A 20,508-nucleotide genomic window follows, 5' to 3' on the forward strand; every position below is an offset into this window, starting at 1 on the left:
CAACCATGACCCTGGGTGAACCTTGGACATTCTCTTAACTAAATGAAAAAGGGGTGAGGTGGCATTCTGAGGGGCTGCAGTGGGAGCTCTCCGTCCCTGTGAGGGGGGATGTTTTATCACTGAAATTGTTTAGAATTGTCTGCACATAGTAATTAAAAGAAGACTGACTTTTATTCCTGTCACTGTTTGGAAATTCTCTGCAAACGGTGCAGCCCCTGCTTTGGGGCAACCAGGTGACTGCACCCACTGCCCACCTTGGCACAGGACAGTCAGGAAGAACAGGTGTGGGCGCATCGCCCACTCTGCCTCACCATGCACGCTCTTGTATGCAGCTTATCACCGGCCTCGGCATGACCTCTTTTCTTGGCAGTAAATGGTCGTTTACACCGGAATGTGGAAGGGCTACCAAGAATTCCGTTGTAGGGGTACACCATGGTGTGTGACCCGGTCCCTGAGTATCGGAAAATTAAGTAGTTTCCAAATTTTGACTAATATAAACTGTGATAAACATCTGTGCAGTTAAATCTTGCGTACATCCCTAATCACGTCTCAGGGATAAATTCGTAGAAGTGAAATGTCTAGACCAGGTGAATGCTTGTAAGGATTTGGATACATAAGCCAAAATGTATCCTAATGTCTCTAGAAGCCAGTGACAGTTTAAGCACATTTTGATTTGATTTATTATCACTTGATGGATCTGCCCTTCATGACATTCTTGATGCTTTTGAGGGCTCATTTCCTAATGTCACAGGCTGGTTATCTTTCTTCCAGATAGTTTTCATTTTCTTAATAGTAAGCATACTTTTTCTTTTGCTGCTTATTACCATTTCCTTTCTTGTTGTTTTTTTTTTTTTAAAGATTGGCACCTGAGCTAACAACTGTTGCCAATCTTCTTTATTTTTCTTCCTGCTTTTTTCTCCCCAAATCCCCCCAGTACATAGTTGTATATATTTTAGTTGTGGGTCCTCCTAGTTGTGGCATGTGGGACGCTGCCTCAACATGGCCTAATGAGCGGTGCCATGTCCACGCCCAGGATCCGAACCCTGGGCTGCCGAAGCAGAACGTGCGGACTTAACCACTTAGCCACGGGGCCGGCCCCATACCGTTTCCTTTCTAACCATCTGTTTATTTCAGCTGCCTTTCGTTCCTCACGGCTGGTTCCAGTATAGTCTCCCTCTGCTTTCACCTCACCATATGCCAGGAGCTTGGTGACTCAAGACATGAGATTTCATGTCCTCAAAGCAACAAATCGCGTGCGCCTACAAAGATCACGGCTGCACTTTTTTTTTTTTTTTAAAGATTTTATTTTTTCCTTTTTCTCCCCAAAGTCCCCCAGTACATAGTTGTATATTCTTCGTTGTGGGTCCTTCTAGTTGTGGCATGTGGGATGCTGCCTCAGCGTGGTTTGATGAGCAGTGCCATGTCCGCGCCCAGGATTCGAACCAACGAAACACTGGGCCGCCTGCAGCGGAGCGCGCGAACTTAACCACTCGGCCACGGGGCCAGCCCCACGGCTGCACATTTTTACGTGATGACTCTCCTTTGCCACTACCCATAGATGAATCAGATTCTTCTACTTCTTCTTCTGCGTCTCTCATATAGAATATATCCCATCCCCTAGAAATGCTGCTGTTCGCTCTCAACGAGTTTACAGACTTAAAACTCTATTTTAAGCATCTCGTTTAGTTTCCTTATTTACGTTGTAGTGTTCAGCGCTCCACACCCTTGATAAGTATTCTGTGTTTGTATACTGGAACAGGGTTTCTCAACCTTGGCACTGTTGACATTTTGAGCCAGATAATTCTCTGGTGTGGGGGCATTCCTGTGCATTGTAGGATGTTATCAGCATGCTGGCCTCTACCCAGTAGATACCAATAGCACCACCTCCCCCATTTGTGACAAACAAAAATGTCTTCAGCAGTGCCAGTTGTCCCCTTGGGTGGGAAAGTTGCCCCAGTTGAGAACCACTATACAAGGCTGTCTTTGAAGGATGTATCACCAAAGATATAAACAAACACACAAGACTACAGGATTATCTGAAGGAGATTGGCATGTCAGGGACAGAGCTCCCTTTAAAAGGCAGGTAATGGGGAGGGTCATGGCCCAGGTGGATGAGAGGTTAGGCGCAGAGAGAATTCTAGATTAGGATTAATGCGTTCCCCTTGCTTCCATCACCATGAGGTGGGGAAGGGGCAGGTGAGCCTGGTAATGTGGACCAGCCTTGATAACCCTCCTCTGTGGGGCACAGTGCAGCAGCCTCATTTTGGCAGTCTCTGGAGCAGGCAGCATCACCCACCTACCTCTGACCTCTTCCTAAGGGATGTGTGCCTGCACAGCCTCTTGGCCCCACACCCACAGAGGCGAATCAGCAAGGCTATCTACAAATGTCTTCCCTTCTGATGCTTTGTTCAGAAAACACCATACCCTGCCTCTGCTTTAATACAGGTTTCTAATCTCTCAGACGCAAAACCCCCCATACCTTCTGCAAGGAGATCCTGGAGACCATGTGTGCCTCACAGATACAGCTAACTGGCCACCATCTCTCACCTGCATCCTTTGCTGCCCTTTGCACAGCTCATACCCCCTGTAGCCAACGTCTTCTGAACAGCTTCTGGGGAAATTTGGAATCCCAAGCTACTCTTTTCTTTGAAATCTTGAAGTGTCAACACAAGAATCATTTCTCTTCTGGCTTTTTACTGTTGCTCAGAGTTTTTTAATAACCATCACTTCTATTTCTCACCTCCCTTCCTTCTCATGCCCCCAAAATCTGGGAGTGATAATGAAGCACTGAAACAAGAAAATCAGTTAGTGACTTCACTGTTCAAACCACGTCAAGCAAAAATGGCATGCGGTGATGGACTTGTGGTTAGGTTGTAGCTTTTTAAAGTGCTTAGTACTGGCTGCAGCCTGATTAAACCAAACCCTGCATGAGAGAACATCCCTGACAGATTACCTTCTTAGAACCATCTTAGAGCATCTTCTCTTCCTGCACTGTGCGATGTACAGTGTCTTCAGCTGGGCGGGAAGAGTGGGATTTTAAAATCAGAATGTTTTCCTGTCTCTGCAGATCCACTCCCTTTAACCTGCAGTATCTCTGGACTATTTTGTAGTTCATTGAACTCCCTTGAAAAGGAAAACCTGCACATGTGTAATGACTGTGGTGCCCCCTCAGTGGTAGAGAAATCTAGGCAGTAGAGATGCATTCCACTGGTGAAGAGGCCTTTTCTATTTGTGTTCCAAAGATACAGCTCAGCAGGAAAAGCTCTTTTCTTCACATAAACTGGGATGGCTGTGACATATGTGAGAGGAACAGTGGCATATTTTAGCACTTCTCCTGAAATGTAAATCCTTCTCCCCTTAGGCAAGTGCTTCTTGTTCCCATCTTCATGGTACCCAGCCCAGTGCTTTGGAGATGAAGACTGGGGCAGTTGTAGGCTCCTTGAGAGAGGAAGAGCTGATGTTCTCTTGTAAACTTCTCATTCAGTAGGGGCTTTTATAAATGTAATAATTAGAGTCTCCTGAGCCGCCATCCCTTAAAGAACCCCATGTTTACAAAGTCTCTTTGTTAAACGTATAGACATCTTTACTTTCTGGTTTTTGAACTTTCTGATTTTTATCTGTAAGTCACATCTTTCTCTTCATATAAGGAGCAAATTGCTTCCACTATTCCATCTTCAAGTCAACTAAGATAGAATTCTTTTAAATAGAATTTAAGCCTGATGGAGAAGCAAAAGCATTAAAAACAAGTCCAAAGAAAGGCATTTTTCTTTTCTTTTTTTTTTTTAACCCACACATTGAATACATTCCCACATCTATGTGATTTTATTCCTAAGCAGACATTTCTTAGAGTGGCTCATGTGTCTCTCCTTCCCTTACCATGATCATATCAAAAAGCATCGTGTCAGGGCGAGCCTGGTGTAGCGGTTAAGTTCATGTGCTCCACTTCAGCAGCCCAGGGTTTGCAGGTGTGGATCCTGGGTGCAGACCTACACACCGCTCATCAAGCCACACTGTGGCAGCGTCCTACATATAAAACAGGAAGATTGGTGCAGATGTTAGCTTAGGGACAACCTTCCTCAAGCAAAAAGAGGAAGATTGGCAACAAATGTTAGCTCAGGGCCAATCTTCCTCACCAAATAAAAACTTTTAGAAAAGCATCATGTCCAAACTTTAGCAGCCCCTTGGCTTCTAACTTGGGAGCATGTTGTTCACTTCCTGTTCAAAAGGTTTGAGCATCACATTCTTGGAAAGAGAATATCTATTTTCAATTTTATGCAATTTTAGAAAGTGAATGATATAAATTGTTCACTGATTTGTTTATTGATATTACTCATATAGTCATACATTTAAAGCTAGTAAAGAAATATTATGTTCTGTTATGAAGGTATGATAGGTTATTGAGTGTTGATACTATGTGGGATGACAAAGCAATCAGTTTGCTCTGTGACCTACTGTCAACATGATCCTGCCACATTCTCCTTGTTTGCTGCTAGCTTGTCCCCACGAGAGCGCCGTGGCAGAAAAGACATGGTGTAGCTGGAAGGTCCTGCTAACATCAAGTTTTCTTAGTCCTCACTGTGATTACTGTCTTAGTCTGCTATAGTCTGAGTGCTTTAACAAAATACCATAGACTGGGTGTTAAGCATTTATTTCTCATAGTTCTGGAGGCTGGAAGTCCAAGATCAAGGGGCTGGCATATTCAGTGTCTGTTTAGGGCCTCTTCCTGGTTCACAGGTGGCCTTCTCCTTGCTGTGTCCTTACATGGGGTAAAGAGAAAGCTCTGGTCCCTTCATCTCTTTATAAGGATGCTAAACCCATCTTGGGGGCTCCACCCTCATGACCTCATCAAAACCTAATGACCTTTCAAAAACCCCAACTTCAAATACCATCACATTGGGGATCAGAGCTCTAATATATGAATGTTGGGGAGACACAAACCTTCAACCCATAGTATTATCCATAAAAAAATCTCAAAAACTCTGGTATAACCCACTCAATCCCTAGCTTCATGAACTCTAAATATATGTGTAAAATTCTAAATTCCTATAAACAAGAAAATGAATAAGCGGAGCTTTATTCTCAGAGAAATACGCTCTCTGATATTGTTTCCTATTTAACAGCTATGACTTGCTTGAAGTGTAATTTGAACATTTAAGTAACACCTTTAAGAATCAAGAGCTGCTAGAACTTCTGAAAGTTTTATTTGTTAAAATATAACAGATGAAAATAAAAACACCTGCAAAACCGAGGAACATTTATTTAACTTTCAAGCATGAAGAGTAAAACTATGAGGAGGGGATGGTTTCACTGAAAAGTTCCCCCAGGCTGGAATAAAACTTTTTAAACCACAAATATCTTTCTCCTTTTGCTTCTGCTTCCCTTTTATCTAGTCTCTTCTTGATTTTTAAACTTTAACCTGATAAATGAAGATATAGAAATACACACTTGTATTTTTGCGTATGTCACAAATTGGCAGTAATGCAGATACTGTAATCAAAAAATACTCTGCTAGCATGGCCCTGTGGGTTTTCTAGAAATACTTTGTCTCCTTGGTTGTGCCCTGTCTTTATTACATAGAAAGTTCTGTCTCCTGACTTTATGACATTTCGCTTCTTTGTATTTTATTTTCATATTTCAAACTCAGAGAATTTTGGGGTAATGTGCCCTCAAGATATAGTCCAAAACAAACACAGTTCGCATAAGGCTTATAAATTTAATCCTGTGTTCTTAGGACTAATGAGCTGGATCATCAGTGTTCTGGCTGTGTTAAAGATTGAGCTGCTGCTTGCCTCCAGTCCATGTGCTAGTTCTGTAGAAATTTAAGGATAGATGCATCTTTTATTTAAGTTTATAAATTGACATATTTCCACTTTGGTAAAAGAATTGCGTATCCCATGATTTCTCGTGGATCCTTACTGCAGAAGAAGGTTAGCATTAAAAATCTGTATGTGCAGGATGGTTTGACAACTTTAGTCTGATCTTGATGTCACCGTTGCTGTATAGTCTTGCTGATGTTGACTTGTTAGGTAATGTATGTTGAGTATGTCGGCACAACTCTTAAAGAAGACTTCCGGTCTTTTTATAGGGGATGAAAACCTATTTTTTAATGGACGATTGATACTTCTTTCCCTATTAACTCAGTAAAAGTTTGAATGAAGTAGCCAGATCAAGGCCAAATACATTGACGGGCTTTGAAATAGTGCTTTTTCTTCGGTCTTGACGTGCCAGGTGCTGTCAATGTTCCGAAATAGCAGAGACTCTCCTTTGAACCCCGTTTCTACTTGTCATCAAAGATTATCCATATTCACATCACTTTTCCTTTTATTTCCTTCAGATTCTCTCTGTCACCATTAAAAAAGGATTGTAATAAATGGTATTTAAGAGCTACATAGATCACATGTCAGAGCAGAAGAAAATTGTCTACTGATTTAACCATTTATCCTGTTTTATTGCGCAGGAGTTAGAAAACGAGAACAAGATGAAACCCAGCAAATGATAACACAGCTGCTTTTTGCTCTTTTTATAGTTTGGCTGTCACATTTTGTAATGAGCATGCAAATACTGCTTCTACATACCTCCTGCTGTTCTGTTAGTTTGTACATGAGAGGGAAATTTCATCCTTGTTGAGTTCTAAATTTCCTAGTCTGATTTTTCTGAATATTGTCAAATCTTTATATGAAAATGATAGCATAAAAGTTTTGAGGAGATGACAAAATAAAAAATGAAAAAAAAAAAAACCAAATGAAATGATTTTCCATTTCCTGTTGCGCAAGCAGATAGATTCAGTACCCCAGGCTGGTTTCCTTTGAGAAGCTAATATTACCCCTGCTTCGTCACTGAAATCAACAAACCTGCAAAATTACTGTTCTTTTGTGCTAGTGCCATCCTTCCATCCAATGCAATGAGACAGTCGCAAATAATGAACCAGGAGTGATGTGGCAATTCTGGTTCACTTTTAATTTTGTTTTTTTTATGTATTTAGAAGAGATGTGCTGATTTAATTGATAGGCTGTGCATGGGTACAAAGTTATCTTTGAACAGTTTAGAAGTGACTTTGGTTAAAAGAACAGGAAGATTCCCACACTGAGTGTCTTTGTTATAAAGTTGAAACTGAGCGACACTTTCATTGAAAGTGACCTTTAATGGGATGTCCAATATCTATCCATGGGATGTCATTCATCTCTGTGGGTTAGCCTTGACTTAAACTAAGCTATATCGTAATTGAGAAAAAGAAGGCATGAATTTTTAATTTTTCTTATGGAAAATAAATGATGAAATTCTTGAATTTATTTGTGACAGTTAAATAACTTTATATTATCTCTATCAACACTTCAATTTTTGTGTTACAAGGATATGAAGTAGGCCTATATTTTCTTCCAGTAAAATTTTCAGAATGAAGGAACTTACACAAATTCTGAAATTTAGTTTTGTTTTCATATTTATACATACATATACACACACACACATATGTATATACATAAAATATCTACGAGAAAGCTTAGTGTATGTCATTTAGATTGTATTTATTTTAAACGGTCACTAGTACTTCATTTCTACTCTCGTTATATTCATTGCCTTTATTTTTCATAAAAGATAAAGGCTGTATGTGATCAAAGATCAGAATCATTATTGCAATTTTTAATATTTTTTAAATTATAAGAGTAATAGAACGGAAAATTTGAAGTATAGAAAAAAAGAAAGATATAAACATTCTATTAATAAATTTTTATTATCGTTACAGGTTTTTTATGATGCATTTTACTTGATATAAAGCACAAACCCCATACCACTTTGCATCCTGCTTTGTTCATTTAACTTTTATCATAATCGTTTATCCAAGTTGCTACACAGTCTTCATAATTATCATTTTTAATAGTCTACTGATATTCCTTTGTGCATATAAGGCATAATTTTTAAATTATGTTTAATTAATTTTTAATTACACATTTTCCTGTTATTCAATAGATTCGGTTCAGAGCAAACTTAACAGAATTGCTGTAAACTCTAGATTTGCCTGTAGCTCATGTCAATGCATCTAATAAACCATAGCAATTTTCTCTCTTTTGTCCATTCTGTCATTTGTTTGATGCCTACAGATGCAATGATAGTACTCGAAATCAAACAAATATTTATTTTACAAGTTATCTAGGAATTTATCACAGTTAACACTTATGGCTAAGTGAGGAGATTTGATTGTTACTACTATGTTGTGCCAATAGTATGCCAACTGTAAAATACGCTGCCTTGTTCTTTAGCCTTCTTCTACTCTACCCCATCAAAATGAATCCATCTCTTCTCCTTTCCTATAGCAGTGTGCTAGAGTGGTGCTCAGAGAGCTTATCCATTCCACTGCCAGTTGCATTCACTTATGTACATGCTCCAACCCCTCTCCCCTCCATCAGAAGCTCTCAGTGGGCAGGAGAGGCTCTCCTGTTTTGGGTGGTCCCTGGACAGCTAATACATTACCCTACATGCAGTAGATATTCACCAAACGTGATGACTCCCTGCTTTTATTTTTGTCTGTAATGTTGCAGAAGGCAATTACACTGGGAAGTGTAATGATGTTAAAGATGTTGACTCTCTCATTTTTCTTCCACCAGTGGGATGGAGTAGGACCTCTTCCAGACTGTGCAGAACCACCAAAAGGGATCCAGATGCTGTGGCACCCATCAATAGTCAAACCCTACCTCACACTGCTCTCTGAGTGCTCAAATGCAGACACGCTGGAAGGGGCAGCAGGCGCCCTGCAGAACTTGGCTGCAGGGAGCTGGAAGGTATGACCAGTTCCTTACAATAAAAAAGAAATCTGGAATTAAGAGCACGTTCCTAGAAAGTAATAGGAGTCCAGTGTTGAGAAATGCAATTCTAATCAAGTTTTTGAGGACATCAGAGAAAGACCAGTTACATTGAACTCTTGGACATAGAGAGGTATTTTGTTGTTGTTGTTGTTTTGTTTCTTTGCTTTTTTGTTTTTTGTTATTTTTGCTTTTTTCAGAAGCTAACGTCTACTTTTTTTTAACTTTTTATTGAGATTATGATAGTTTACAACCTTGTGAAATTTCAGTTGTACATTATTGTTTGTCGGTCGTGTTCTAAGTGCACCCCTTCACCCTTTGTGTGCACCCCCCACCCCTCCAAGAGGTATTTTTTTTTAAATTCTTCTTAAGAGCTCAGGGGTCCTTGAAGATCACTACAAAACGCAGATGAGTAGATGTAAGTACAGTCGTTGAAAATGCTGTGATATGCTTTCCGTTCTGTTTGTGTAGCTGAGCTACTTCATTTTCGGGGGAGATTGTGACAAGTTGATGCTTTTCAAAGCACTATTGTTGACTGGTTAAGGGAGCTCGTACCTAAACACTTTATATAAAAACCCATGTGTATCCCTGTGATGTTATAGCTTGTCCCGTCCTGGCAGGAAAAGAACCTCTTGCATTTTTAAGTTATGGGCTTGTAGAGAAGAACAGTATTGCTAGTTATCTTTGGCAAAAATGTTAAAGTAAAGCAAATGTGTGATTGGGAAGGAGATCAGGAGGGCCTTCTTCTCTGAGTCCTGATAAACACACGCTGTTCCTGATGGGTTTCCACAGAAAATCTCCATGACCCTCATTTTGGGTAGAAAGGGATTCACCATAGCAAAGAATTCTTGAGTATGGCCACTAATCATTGCATGAACTAACTTGCCTTTTGCATAAAAAAGTGTAACCTCTTAGAATGAGAGGAAATGGGGAAAATATCGAGAGGAAGTTTGGACCTCTACCATCCATTTTCCATTCATTTAATATCAAAGGCTGGGGTTTGGGATATGCATAAATCACTCTTTTCTTTAACATTCATTTTCTTCAAAACAATGTTAATATAGAGACATAGCTACAGATAATTCTCAGAAGCTCAGTACCATAGGTACCATACATACTGGCTTCAGTATTGTCATGTAACTATACCCTCCCTTCTTATTGTACCTTTCAATATCTGCCTTCTTGTTACCTCTCTGTCTCTGTCATCGTTTGTTTCCATTGTTGCAGTCCCAGCTGCAAGACTACTGTCTTTCTTGGGTGTGACATCCCAGCTCTTGGGGCCCAGTCCCTGACAATAACTTCTCAGCAGTTGGCTACCGATGCATGGGCAGGCCCACCCCTTCTTTTGAGAGTCTTAGGAATGAGCATAATTGACCCTTTCCTCCCCTGCCCATAGGCAGCCCTGGTGTTGTACCGCAAGAATTCAGGTTGGGCTGGGCTTGAAATGCAGCGATCTGTTGGTTTCAACCAGAGAAAAGCTTCAAAAGTAGACTCATGCCAGGCAGAATTCCAGAGTATAACCTTACATGTCTAGAAAAGAGATAATAATGGAAATCACTCCCTTAAACTAATCCTTAGATCTTACCTCCCTCTAAATTTAGGAGGCTTTGACTCAAATCACAATTCCAACCTAGGCTCCACCTTTTCTGAGCTTCTTGACCCTGGGCAAATTCTAACACCTCATTATGTCTGAGATGTGCCATCTGAAAACAGAGAAGCCCGTGGCTGCTTCACATCGCATTATGCAGATCAGTCATGACACTGGATGCAAAGATGGGAGCGGGATGTCCTAGGCCACCAAGGGGTTGTCACTATGCATGGCTAAGAGTACTTAGTTGTTGCAAGTCCCTACCCAGCTCCCCTGCCTTGGGGGACTACCTAGATGGGCATGGGAAAGTGGGCTCTGGGCTGTAGGCATGAGTCTGACCTGAGGCACAACGCCATCTAGATGGTGGCAAATCGAGTGTGCCCCCTTAAAATATGATTTTTTAGTGAATTATTATTTTCCTTGAGAAATACTTAGATTCTTACCATAAGAATTTAAAAATGGAGAAATGTCTTTGAGCCCTGGAAGATTTTGAGTGTAAGACTACAACCTTTGCTTTAAAAGTTAAACTCTATATTCCTTATACTCAAAAAGTTAGTTAGAAACACGGAAAACATATTAAAGACCCAAATAAAACTTCCAGAGTTTAAAGTCCAATGTTTGAAGCAAAAAATACATGGAAATGATATTAAAAGCATATTAGATATTATGGAATTAAAGATTAGCAAACTGGAAGACAGCAGTGGAAACTATACAAAATGAAACACCGAAAAAAGAAGGAAAAAATTTACAATGCATCATTGAGCTTCAAGTGGCCTGATGAATGTGTGGAGTCCCCAGATGAGACATAAAAGAGAAAGAGAACAGAAAAAAATATTCAAAGACATAGTTGTTGAAAATTTTTCAAATTTAATATAAAACCATAAACTCACAGATCCAAGCACAAGAAATATGAAGAAACTATACCAAGATACATTATAATCAGATTGCTCAAGATCAGTAGTAAAGAGAAAATCTTAAAAGCAGCCAGAGGAAAAAAGACGGTCCATACCAAGAACTGCACCACTTCTAAACATCAAATTTGAGGATCAGTGTCACCAATTATTCATTGATTTTTATGAGTCCTTTCTGAGCTACTAAGAATGTTCTCTAGAAGGGAATCTGGTCTGTAAGCTCTTTGAGGGCAGAAGCTAAGTCCTATTTATTCCTTTGTACCCTACTGCTCAGCCCTCTGCTTAGATGAGCAAAAATACTCAAATGCAAGTGTTTAACTGACATAGCATCTATAGCCACATGTCTTTTTTGTGGATAACAATCTTTCATATTTATATACATCTATCAGTCACTAAGCAGTTAATAGCACATATTATTACCAGGCCATGTACAGATGGTCACATTTTATGATTCTTTATTTGGTTCTTTGATTCAGATTGGAATATATGGTCAATACAATAAAATTGACAGAAAGGAATTATGGGAGAACTGTTTTCTTTTCAGTTTCCAGACTCATCAATGCTTTGCAGGCTGCAGATCTAGATAGCTTTGCCCAGTTCCACAATTCCTGCAGTGTTGAACTTTCTGTTTAAATTACCAGGCTCTATGTCTTACAGGTCGTCAGATCAGCTGGGAGAGCTGCTGAGATATGTCTGGGTCTTTAGGAGTATGAAGTAATAAAATGATATGTTTACTATTTATACTACGTTATAGTAATTTATTTTACACTAATTTATATTATGTTGATATTAAAAATTCTCTCCTACTTTTGGATTATATGAGAATTATGGAAGAAATATGATAAAAGTTCGCAATATTTTCTAGCAAACACATCTTGCTGACTGTTTTCAAGGCATAAACCTATACATTAATTTAGCACAGTTGTCTCCAGTGTAAAATTCATGTCTACATATGCAGAGAGCATTGATTTGGTAAATTTTTCCATTACTAATAGAGTAGAGACTACCAAGAAGGAAGCAGAAGGTTCTGGAACAGCTGAAATCAATGTCGCAAAAGCTGCTCTGTATTTTAGACAAAGTTTAACAACTATGACCATCAGATTTCCCAGTCCACATCAGATTTCAAGCAACAAATTAAAAAGTGCAAGGAGCACCTCTTAAAAACAGACAAGCAGACACACAGATCTGCCATAAGAAGGGAGGATAGACACCTGATGGCAAAGAGAAAAGGTGGAAGAGTTAGAAAAAGTAAATACTAGGCTGCAAGAAAGAAAAGCCATCAGAGGCCATTCAACTTTTTGGCTGTTGCATATATTTTAGTAACTGGAAATCATAACGCTGACCCACTGTCATTAAGAAAAACTTAAACTATTACTAGTAATTTTAGAAAACAGAAAGCATTTTAGAAAGATTTCTATCCCAATGGTTAAAGTAGAATTTTGACTCTCAGGATCTCCAGCTTACTTATACGAAGCACTGCCCCTCCTATTAACTCTAGACAAATGGAATAATCCTCAGGTAGGGCAAGGGGCCGCTAAGGCATGTTTGTGTGTTGCTATAAATATATATACTTACGTAAGAGTTTTCTTATCAAAATGCAAATACACAAGCATACATATAATTCAATCACATTTTTATCATTTATTGTATAATTTATTAATTTACCATATTAAATGGTAAGGGAATATATGGAAAGGCAGATAGATAATCCATGGGGTTGATTTGAGAAGATAATCATTAAGCCAAACACTGATAAATTGTTGTAATTTTTAAAATATTGAAAATAATTTGTACAAAGAACAGAGAAATCCTTACTTAAAAAAACTTGATTTGGGGCTGACCTGGTGGTGTAATGGTTAAGTTTGCATGCTCCACTTCGGTGGCCAGGGTTTACAGGTTCAGATCCCAGGTGCAGACCTACACGCTGCTCACCAAACCGTGCTGTGGAGGCATCCCACATACAAAATAGAGGAAGATTGGCACAGATGTTAGCTTGGGGACAATCTTCATCAAGCAAAAAGAGGAAGATTGGCAACAGATGTTAGCTCAGGGCCAGTCTTCCTCACCAAAAAACAAAACAAAAACAACTTGATTTATGAAAAACTTGAGTAATTAAAAGATTGATTTAGGATACACAACAGCATCCAAGTTTCATGTGGACAGTGTTACCATCTGAAATCTAGAGTTCTAAGAATGTGTTTTTATAGCAACTGTTGAAATTTGGTTGCATTTTTTTAGTGTCCTTAACTTTTTATGACCCAAACAAAAGCAGAAATGTGGAGATAAAACACCAAAATTTTTTTTTAAAGATTTTATTTTTTTCTTTTTCTCCCCAAAGCCCCCCAGTACATAGTTGTATATTCTTCATTGTGGGTCCTTCTAGTTGCAGCATGTGGAACGCTGCCTCAGCGTGGTTTGATGAGCAGTGCCATGTCCACACCCAGGATTCGAACCAACAAAACACTGGGCCTCCTGCAGCGGAGCACACAAACTCAACCACTCGGCCACGGGGCCAGCCCCAAAACACCAGAATTTTGCATGGAGACAGCTTTTCATAGACCTCATCATCTGGAACAATGACTTCTCTTTATGGGAAGATTGTGCACACTCTTTTTCTGTGACAAATTGACTAGCAAACTGGATCTTCATAATGGCCCTAAACACCTTTTAAACTTTAAAACATTCATTACTTGGTTCATGAGCATCAAAACATAATGGTATTATGGCAGAAGCAAAGTGATAAATGTTTTTCATAGCCAACATGGACTTCAGTTACCTTTTTCTCATTTACAGTACAGTGATTTTGTTTGTCATAGAATATTAAAACAACTGGAGATAGTAGGTTGAAGATGTCCACAATATGAATGAATGCTCTTGCACCTCCTGTTTATGGGTTATTTCTATTGTAATTGAACTCTGTGAAAGCCCAGGGTTTGAAGTATAGAAATATTATCTGTACTTGCTATTTAACCAAACATTTTAGCTATCTTTGTATAGTCAATTTTCCTCCTAAAATTAGGATTGTTCTTAAAGAGTCTATTATTTTCCCATTTCTTTTTAAAATAAGATAGAATAAAGAGATAGTTGGACATTAATCTGTTAATATTTAAGGAGGTAACATGATAAAACATAGATGTAGGGAAGAAGGAAACAGAATCTGTGGCCATGTGACCCAAATGAATAAAAAATAAGAGAACTGGGAAATTTGAGACTTGTCCCGAGAGATAGGGACAGCAGCTTTGAGAAGGGCACTGAATTTAGTGTAGCTTAGCAGTTAGTGTGTCTTGTAAAAGAGAACCAGGGCAGATTAGTGGAGTGCAGCAAATAAAAGTAAAAATCATAATTTGACATCTAAGGCAAAGAGAATTGCCTTTGCCCTAGTTAACAGTGCGATGTCAAGCATAAGGTTTAAATGCAAAGAAACAGAGTTTTGAAAGATTATGGTGAAAATGGAGCAGGAAGCATGAAGGGTTAGAAATTGGGCCAGAAAAAACACAGAGGTTATATGAGGACTCTGCCCAATCAGCAGACTCCTAGAGACATACACTCAGTTGGACATGTTGACCAGCCTGAGGCAGGACGGGGATGGGCCCAACCTAAGGAGAACAACGTCAAGTGAAGCAGAGTTCTAACCAAGTCATGGACCCTAATTACACATGACAAAGTGACTTCTTCTAAGATCCCAGTAAGTAGTACTGATAGCAAGAACTGCACTTGTGTTGTAAATGCCGTTTGCCTCCAGATTGACTGTAGAATAAACTTGTGTTCTGATAATTTATCATTACTTTCATCATTGTCACTCAGTCCTCTGGCTTCCAAAGCCCTGAGTTACAGAATTGCTTTATGAACCTATAGAAGCAGCTAAACCTGAGGGACTCCCACTTCCAGCCAAGATGCCAAGATGGAGTGACAAGGTCCCAAAGGATTTACCTTCCTTTAAGGAATGACAACAATAACAACAATAAAGAGAAATAGTTGAAACAATGGCTTTTAAGATGCTAAACCTTAGTCAATGAAAGACAGTGATCTCTGAGAGACAGGAAACAAAAAAGGTAAGCCCCATGATTACCCCACCTCATTGTCTTGAGAAAGCTTCTAGACCACGGCACAAGGATTGGGAACCTAGGAGGAGCTTGGGAATCTGGGGAGACCAAGGCTACCAGAGTTCATAGGACAGAACACCAAAGAGGAGAAAGCCACACATAGAGAGAACCCTAGAGGTCTACAAAGGGTCCCCCTCAAATATTAAGCAGAGAACTAGCAGTGCATGCACGTGAGGGAAATACCAAAGGCTGAGGAAAGAACCTCCTGAAATTATTAGAGGAAAAAAAACTTGGCACTCACAGAAGGATGAGTTTAGTGTGCACTCTCAAGAGCCAGACAGGAAAACCTCAGAATTCATGGGCCATTGGGTAGAGCACCCAGGAGGGCCTTGCCTCAGTGCTGAGGTATAATTAACCATGGGCTAAATATGATCTAGTCTTTCCTGTTAAATCTTAAAAGTAAAATCCAAAAGGATCAGTAGTTCCCAAGTAAATTCACTGCATCCTAGATCAAAGCTTAAAAATATCTATAGGAATACATACAAAAATATCTAGCACCCACCAAGTTAAGAATGTCTGGCATCTAATCAAAAATAACCCTAAAAACAAATAAACAGGAAAATATGGTTCATAACGAGCAGAAAAAATTGATCATTGAAAACCAATTCAGAACTGATGTAGATGTTAAAATGACCAGACTCACAGTTGTAATAACTGTATTTCAGATGTTCAAAACATTAAGTATAAATGTGAAAAATATACAAAAGACCCCAATAACATTTCTAGAGTTGAAGATGCAATGTGTGAAATGAGAAATATATGGGTAGGGATTAAAGGCAGGTTAAACATTACAGAAGAAAAAGTTAGTGAACTTGAAGACAGCAATGAAAACTATACAAAACGAAACAGAAAAAAGGAAAGGAAAGTACAGATCATCAGTGAGCCTCAAGTGGCCTGATGTACATATAATTAGAATCCCTGAAGGAGAGGAGAGGAAAAAAAGAATATAAGCACTATTTGAAGAAATAATGATTGAAAATTTTGCAGATTTAGTGAAAACCATAAACTCACAGATCCAAGCAGCTCAAGAAACCCCAAGTACCAGAAACGTGAGGAAACTCTACCAAGGTGCATCGTGATCACATTGCTCAAAATTGGTAATAAAAAGGAAATATTAAAAGCAGCCAGAGGAAAAAAGACACGTCCATATAAAGATAAGGATGACAGCTGATTTCTCATCAGCAACAATGTCAGTGAGAAGACAGTGAGGCAAAAGTTTTAAACATTGAGAAAAACAACGTAAGCTGCTGGGTCCAGTTGTATACAGAGTTGATTTTGGTTTGGTATCTAGCAGGCACAACCTGTTCCCGAAGGCAACTCCCAGGATACCAGTTTACTTAGAGCAATTGTAAAAGTGTCTGTAGAAGAAACCCTCCAGAGCCCAGTTAAAGACGTGGGCTAACCTGAGAACTGACATGGTTAAGTACCTGAGCAGCGAGGTCAAAGAGGAATTCTAACATAAAAACTTCAGTTTAACCGTCCCAGCATGATCAGAGCTATGGTGGCCTGGGACATGACATCAATATTCTGTTCTTCAGTCCTGAGGACAAGCAAGTGTTCATAAGCCCTGCATCAAAAGTTCTAGCATTGCACACAAGGACCACAGAATTAAAGGGTGATTTTGGCTTTAGGAAAAACTAGCAAAGGAGCCTGTGATCACTTTAAACCCTAACAGCACTTTTGTGGAATTGGTTAGAACTTGCTGGCCCTATCAAAAATTGCAGTGGCTTTGATCCTTTCTGCATAGTTCCTTTCAGTGGTGAATGCTGTTCTTAAATAATAAGCACTTGATGCTGGAAATCAACCTAACATTTTCTTTCATCGATTAAACTTTTTTTTTCAGGAAGATTGGCCCTGAGCTAACATCTGTGCCCATCTTCCTCTACTTTATATATGGGACGCCTACCACATTCACATCAGCAGTGCATAGGTCCCTGCCTGGGATCCAAACTGGCAAACCCTGGGCCACCAAAGCAGAGTGCATGAGCTTAACTGCTGTGCCACCAGGCCGGCCCCCAATTAAACATTTTTTAATCTCCAACTATGAGCCATAAATTGGAAGACAATTGACATAAAGAGATGAATATGACTTGGTACCTTCTGTGAGGTACCTCCCAGTATAATAAACATGTAAATAAAAAGTTCAGAAACCATCGTAAGTGCTATGATGGGAGTATAGACACAAGGGTGTATATATACACAATGCACAAGGATGTGCAAGGGATCATTTTTACAAGGAAGAGGACAGGAATGAGGAATCAGACTTCTAACATTACTAGTTAAAACCTTAGGGCTAAGAGTCAATGATTAGAGTTCATTTTAATACACTAACATGTCTCATTATTTAGAGGAATGCCAGCTGCTACAGCAAAAAGACCCCTAATATGCAAGGGCTCAAACAAGATACAAGTTATTTTCTCCTGATGTAACAGGTCAGGGCAGGTGTGTGAGGAGGGCAGCTCTCCTCCATGAATTAATTCACCCAGGCTGTCAGCTCTTCTGCCATCTTCAACATGTGACTTCCAAGATGTGATCACCATCCACCAGCAGGAAGCAGAAAAAGAACACAAATCCTCAACCAGAAATGTTCTCTTAAGAAAATCAAGATTAAGGGCCGGCCCGGTGGTGCAGTGGTTAAGTTCGCATGTTCCGCTTCTCAGCGGCCCGGGGTTTGCTGGTTCAGATCCCGGGTAGGGACATGGCACCGCTTGGCAAAAAGCCATGCTGTGGTAGGCGTCCCACATATAAAGTAGAGGAAGATGGGCAGGGCTGTTAGCTCAGGGCCAGTCTTCCTCAGCAAAAAAGAGGGGGATTGGCAGTAGTTAGCTCAGGGCTAATCTTCCTCAAAAAAAAAAAAAAAAGTCAAGATCACACTTACATGTCCCTCTTAACATAATCTGGGCTCAACTCCGGGCCTCAGTAGACACATGCTTCCACAAACTCATACACCACCAACAATGACTAATAATTTGCAGGCATAAGGTAATCTAAATCTAGTTTCAAGAAAATAGAGTTTTCTATTCTAAAGGGACAAAGAGTTGCTAATATGTTCAATTTGTGTTGCAAAATAAAATGCTTAATATCTTAGTAAAAAGTAATGTCACTCGAGTTAACTTACTACCAAGGGCTTCAATGAAAACTGTGCCTTGTACTTGCAAGACTGAAAGGGCTCGTATCAACATGGTCCCTCCAGACTGTGCCCTAAAGACAAATTTCAGATTCCCCCCACCCCATCACCAAAAGGAAGAAATTGTTTAATGTGCCAAAAATGGCATATTTTCTGGCTCCAAAAGAAAAATATGCAATCTGGCCCCCTGTCCCCTTGAGGCATCATAGTTAAAAAGAAAAAAAAGGGATGCATATTAAAGGAGAAGTTTTCTGACTTGGTGTCTAATAAGTGAGAACAAAAACAACTGAATTACATTTATTTTCTTATATTGAGTGAAGAGTCGCTGAATCTGCCATGCCTGCACTGCTTGATCACGATCCTCATTGTCTAGAGGGCAGAAGTTAGCAGTTTCACTTTGAACCTGCATTCCTGTCAGTCTCCCTTCTCAGGGGGTGTTTACCAGCCCTGCCACTAGGGGGCATGCAGGAGCCTCAGAGTACGACCTATCACAGCCTTTGTCTCAGACCATGCATGCCTATGATCTAACAAGGTCATATTTAGTTCCCCGGAAGGCATTTCTAAATGCCGTCTGCATACAGTGATGACATCTCTAATATTTGATAGCATTCACAATAAAAAAATCTTGCTCTGTGTCACTTTTACTTAAGCTTGACCTTCTTTATTTGTTCTTACCACAAAAGTCTATCTAAGTGCTTTTTGCCCTAGGAAATTCTCTTGTTGGACATTAAAATTTTCAACACTGCATGAACAGATGCAGTAAAATCCCATCTTTGCACTAAACTGACTTACATTTCAAAAATACAAACAGAAAAACACATTAAATATGCAATAGCTGCCTTCACCTTAACTAAATTTTTATTTACTAAATTGATTCATTGCTTTACCAACATAAGGGAATTCTTCACTACTCCTCTTGATTAGAGACACGACTTTTCAAAATAAATTTTGCAAACAAAAATATATAATCTTATAATGTAGCTCTGAATTTAAAGAGCTGACACCTGAATCCTATGCGCATTGCAAAGGAGCCCCAGCGTTTGAAGAGCCTTGTGTGAACACTGCCCAGTTGCTTCATAAATCTTCATGCAGCCACCAAACAGTTGTTCACCACCTGGAGGAACTTGGCAATTCAGATAATAATCCATGCTAGAGCGAATACTGAGGAGACATGCAGGAAAAGCTACACGTTTTCTGTAGCTTTAACCTTTTTTTAACATTATTTATTAGTAAACCACCAGTTAAAATAAGACTGAATAAGTTAGCTCTTTTTTTTTACTTTCTGCCCTCTTATGAGAATGAGATACAACCGTAAATAATGTGGCTTTGTAAATGAACTCTAAAACAAATTTGAGAATCTCGTGCAGTCTGTACTAGATTCATTGCAATGTCTTACTCATTGTACAGCTGTAGGATTTGAGCACGTTGTGGCCCATGACACTACAAGATGCTAAAATGCTTCTGAAAGACGAAGTCGTGTTTGGAAGAGTTTGGTTTGAAAATGTAACTTTTCTTTACCATATCAAAAGAAAAGTGGTGCAAATTAAACTATCTTAGTTTGATAAAAGAAGTCAGTGGGAAAACAATCAAGTAACAAAACCATTTAATCACAGAATACTTCTAAAGCAGGAGCACTTTGAAAATCTAGAGATATTAATCAACAAATTCAGAATTTTAGCACTATAATGGGTTCAGCCTCATAATAGAATATTTAGTACTTAAAAGAGAATACTCTCTCTCATTATTTAACAAATTATTAGCATTACAAGAGGGAAAAGCTAGTTAAATTACAGTGTTAATCTCCCTATAGGAACATAAATCAGCCTTAATGGAATCACCTTAGTTTAAGAAGGGGAGAAATTTTTGCAAAAATTATAGCCATCCATCCTGTTTATGGCTGGACTGGGGTTTTTAAAAGTCAAGTCCCTGGGAATCCACACTGGAATGAGGTAGCCTGGGTTGAAAGGGTTAAAAAGTTACTGAT

At 39.3% G+C, this 20,508-nt stretch overlaps 1 protein-coding gene across 4 annotated transcripts in view; it reads left to right on the plus strand.

Moving 5' to 3' along the window:
• CTNND2 (catenin delta 2) overlaps positions 1–20,508 on the plus strand; it is an 881,420-nt gene that overhangs the window by 755,880 nt on the left and 105,032 nt on the right. For all 4 annotated transcript variants that reach the window (XM_046672368.1, XM_046672371.1, XM_046672369.1 and 1 more), the window contains exon 15: positions 8,601–8,774. In XM_046672368.1, the coding sequence (XP_046528324.1) occupies positions 8,601–8,774 (174 nt within the window). The remainder of the gene's footprint in view (positions 1–8,600; positions 8,775–20,508) is intronic.

Source organism: Equus quagga, chromosome 9, assembly GCF_021613505.1.
Source record: "Equus quagga isolate Etosha38 chromosome 9, UCLA_HA_Equagga_1.0, whole genome shotgun sequence".
NCBI classification, from domain to species: domain Eukaryota; kingdom Metazoa; phylum Chordata; class Mammalia; order Perissodactyla; family Equidae; genus Equus; species Equus quagga.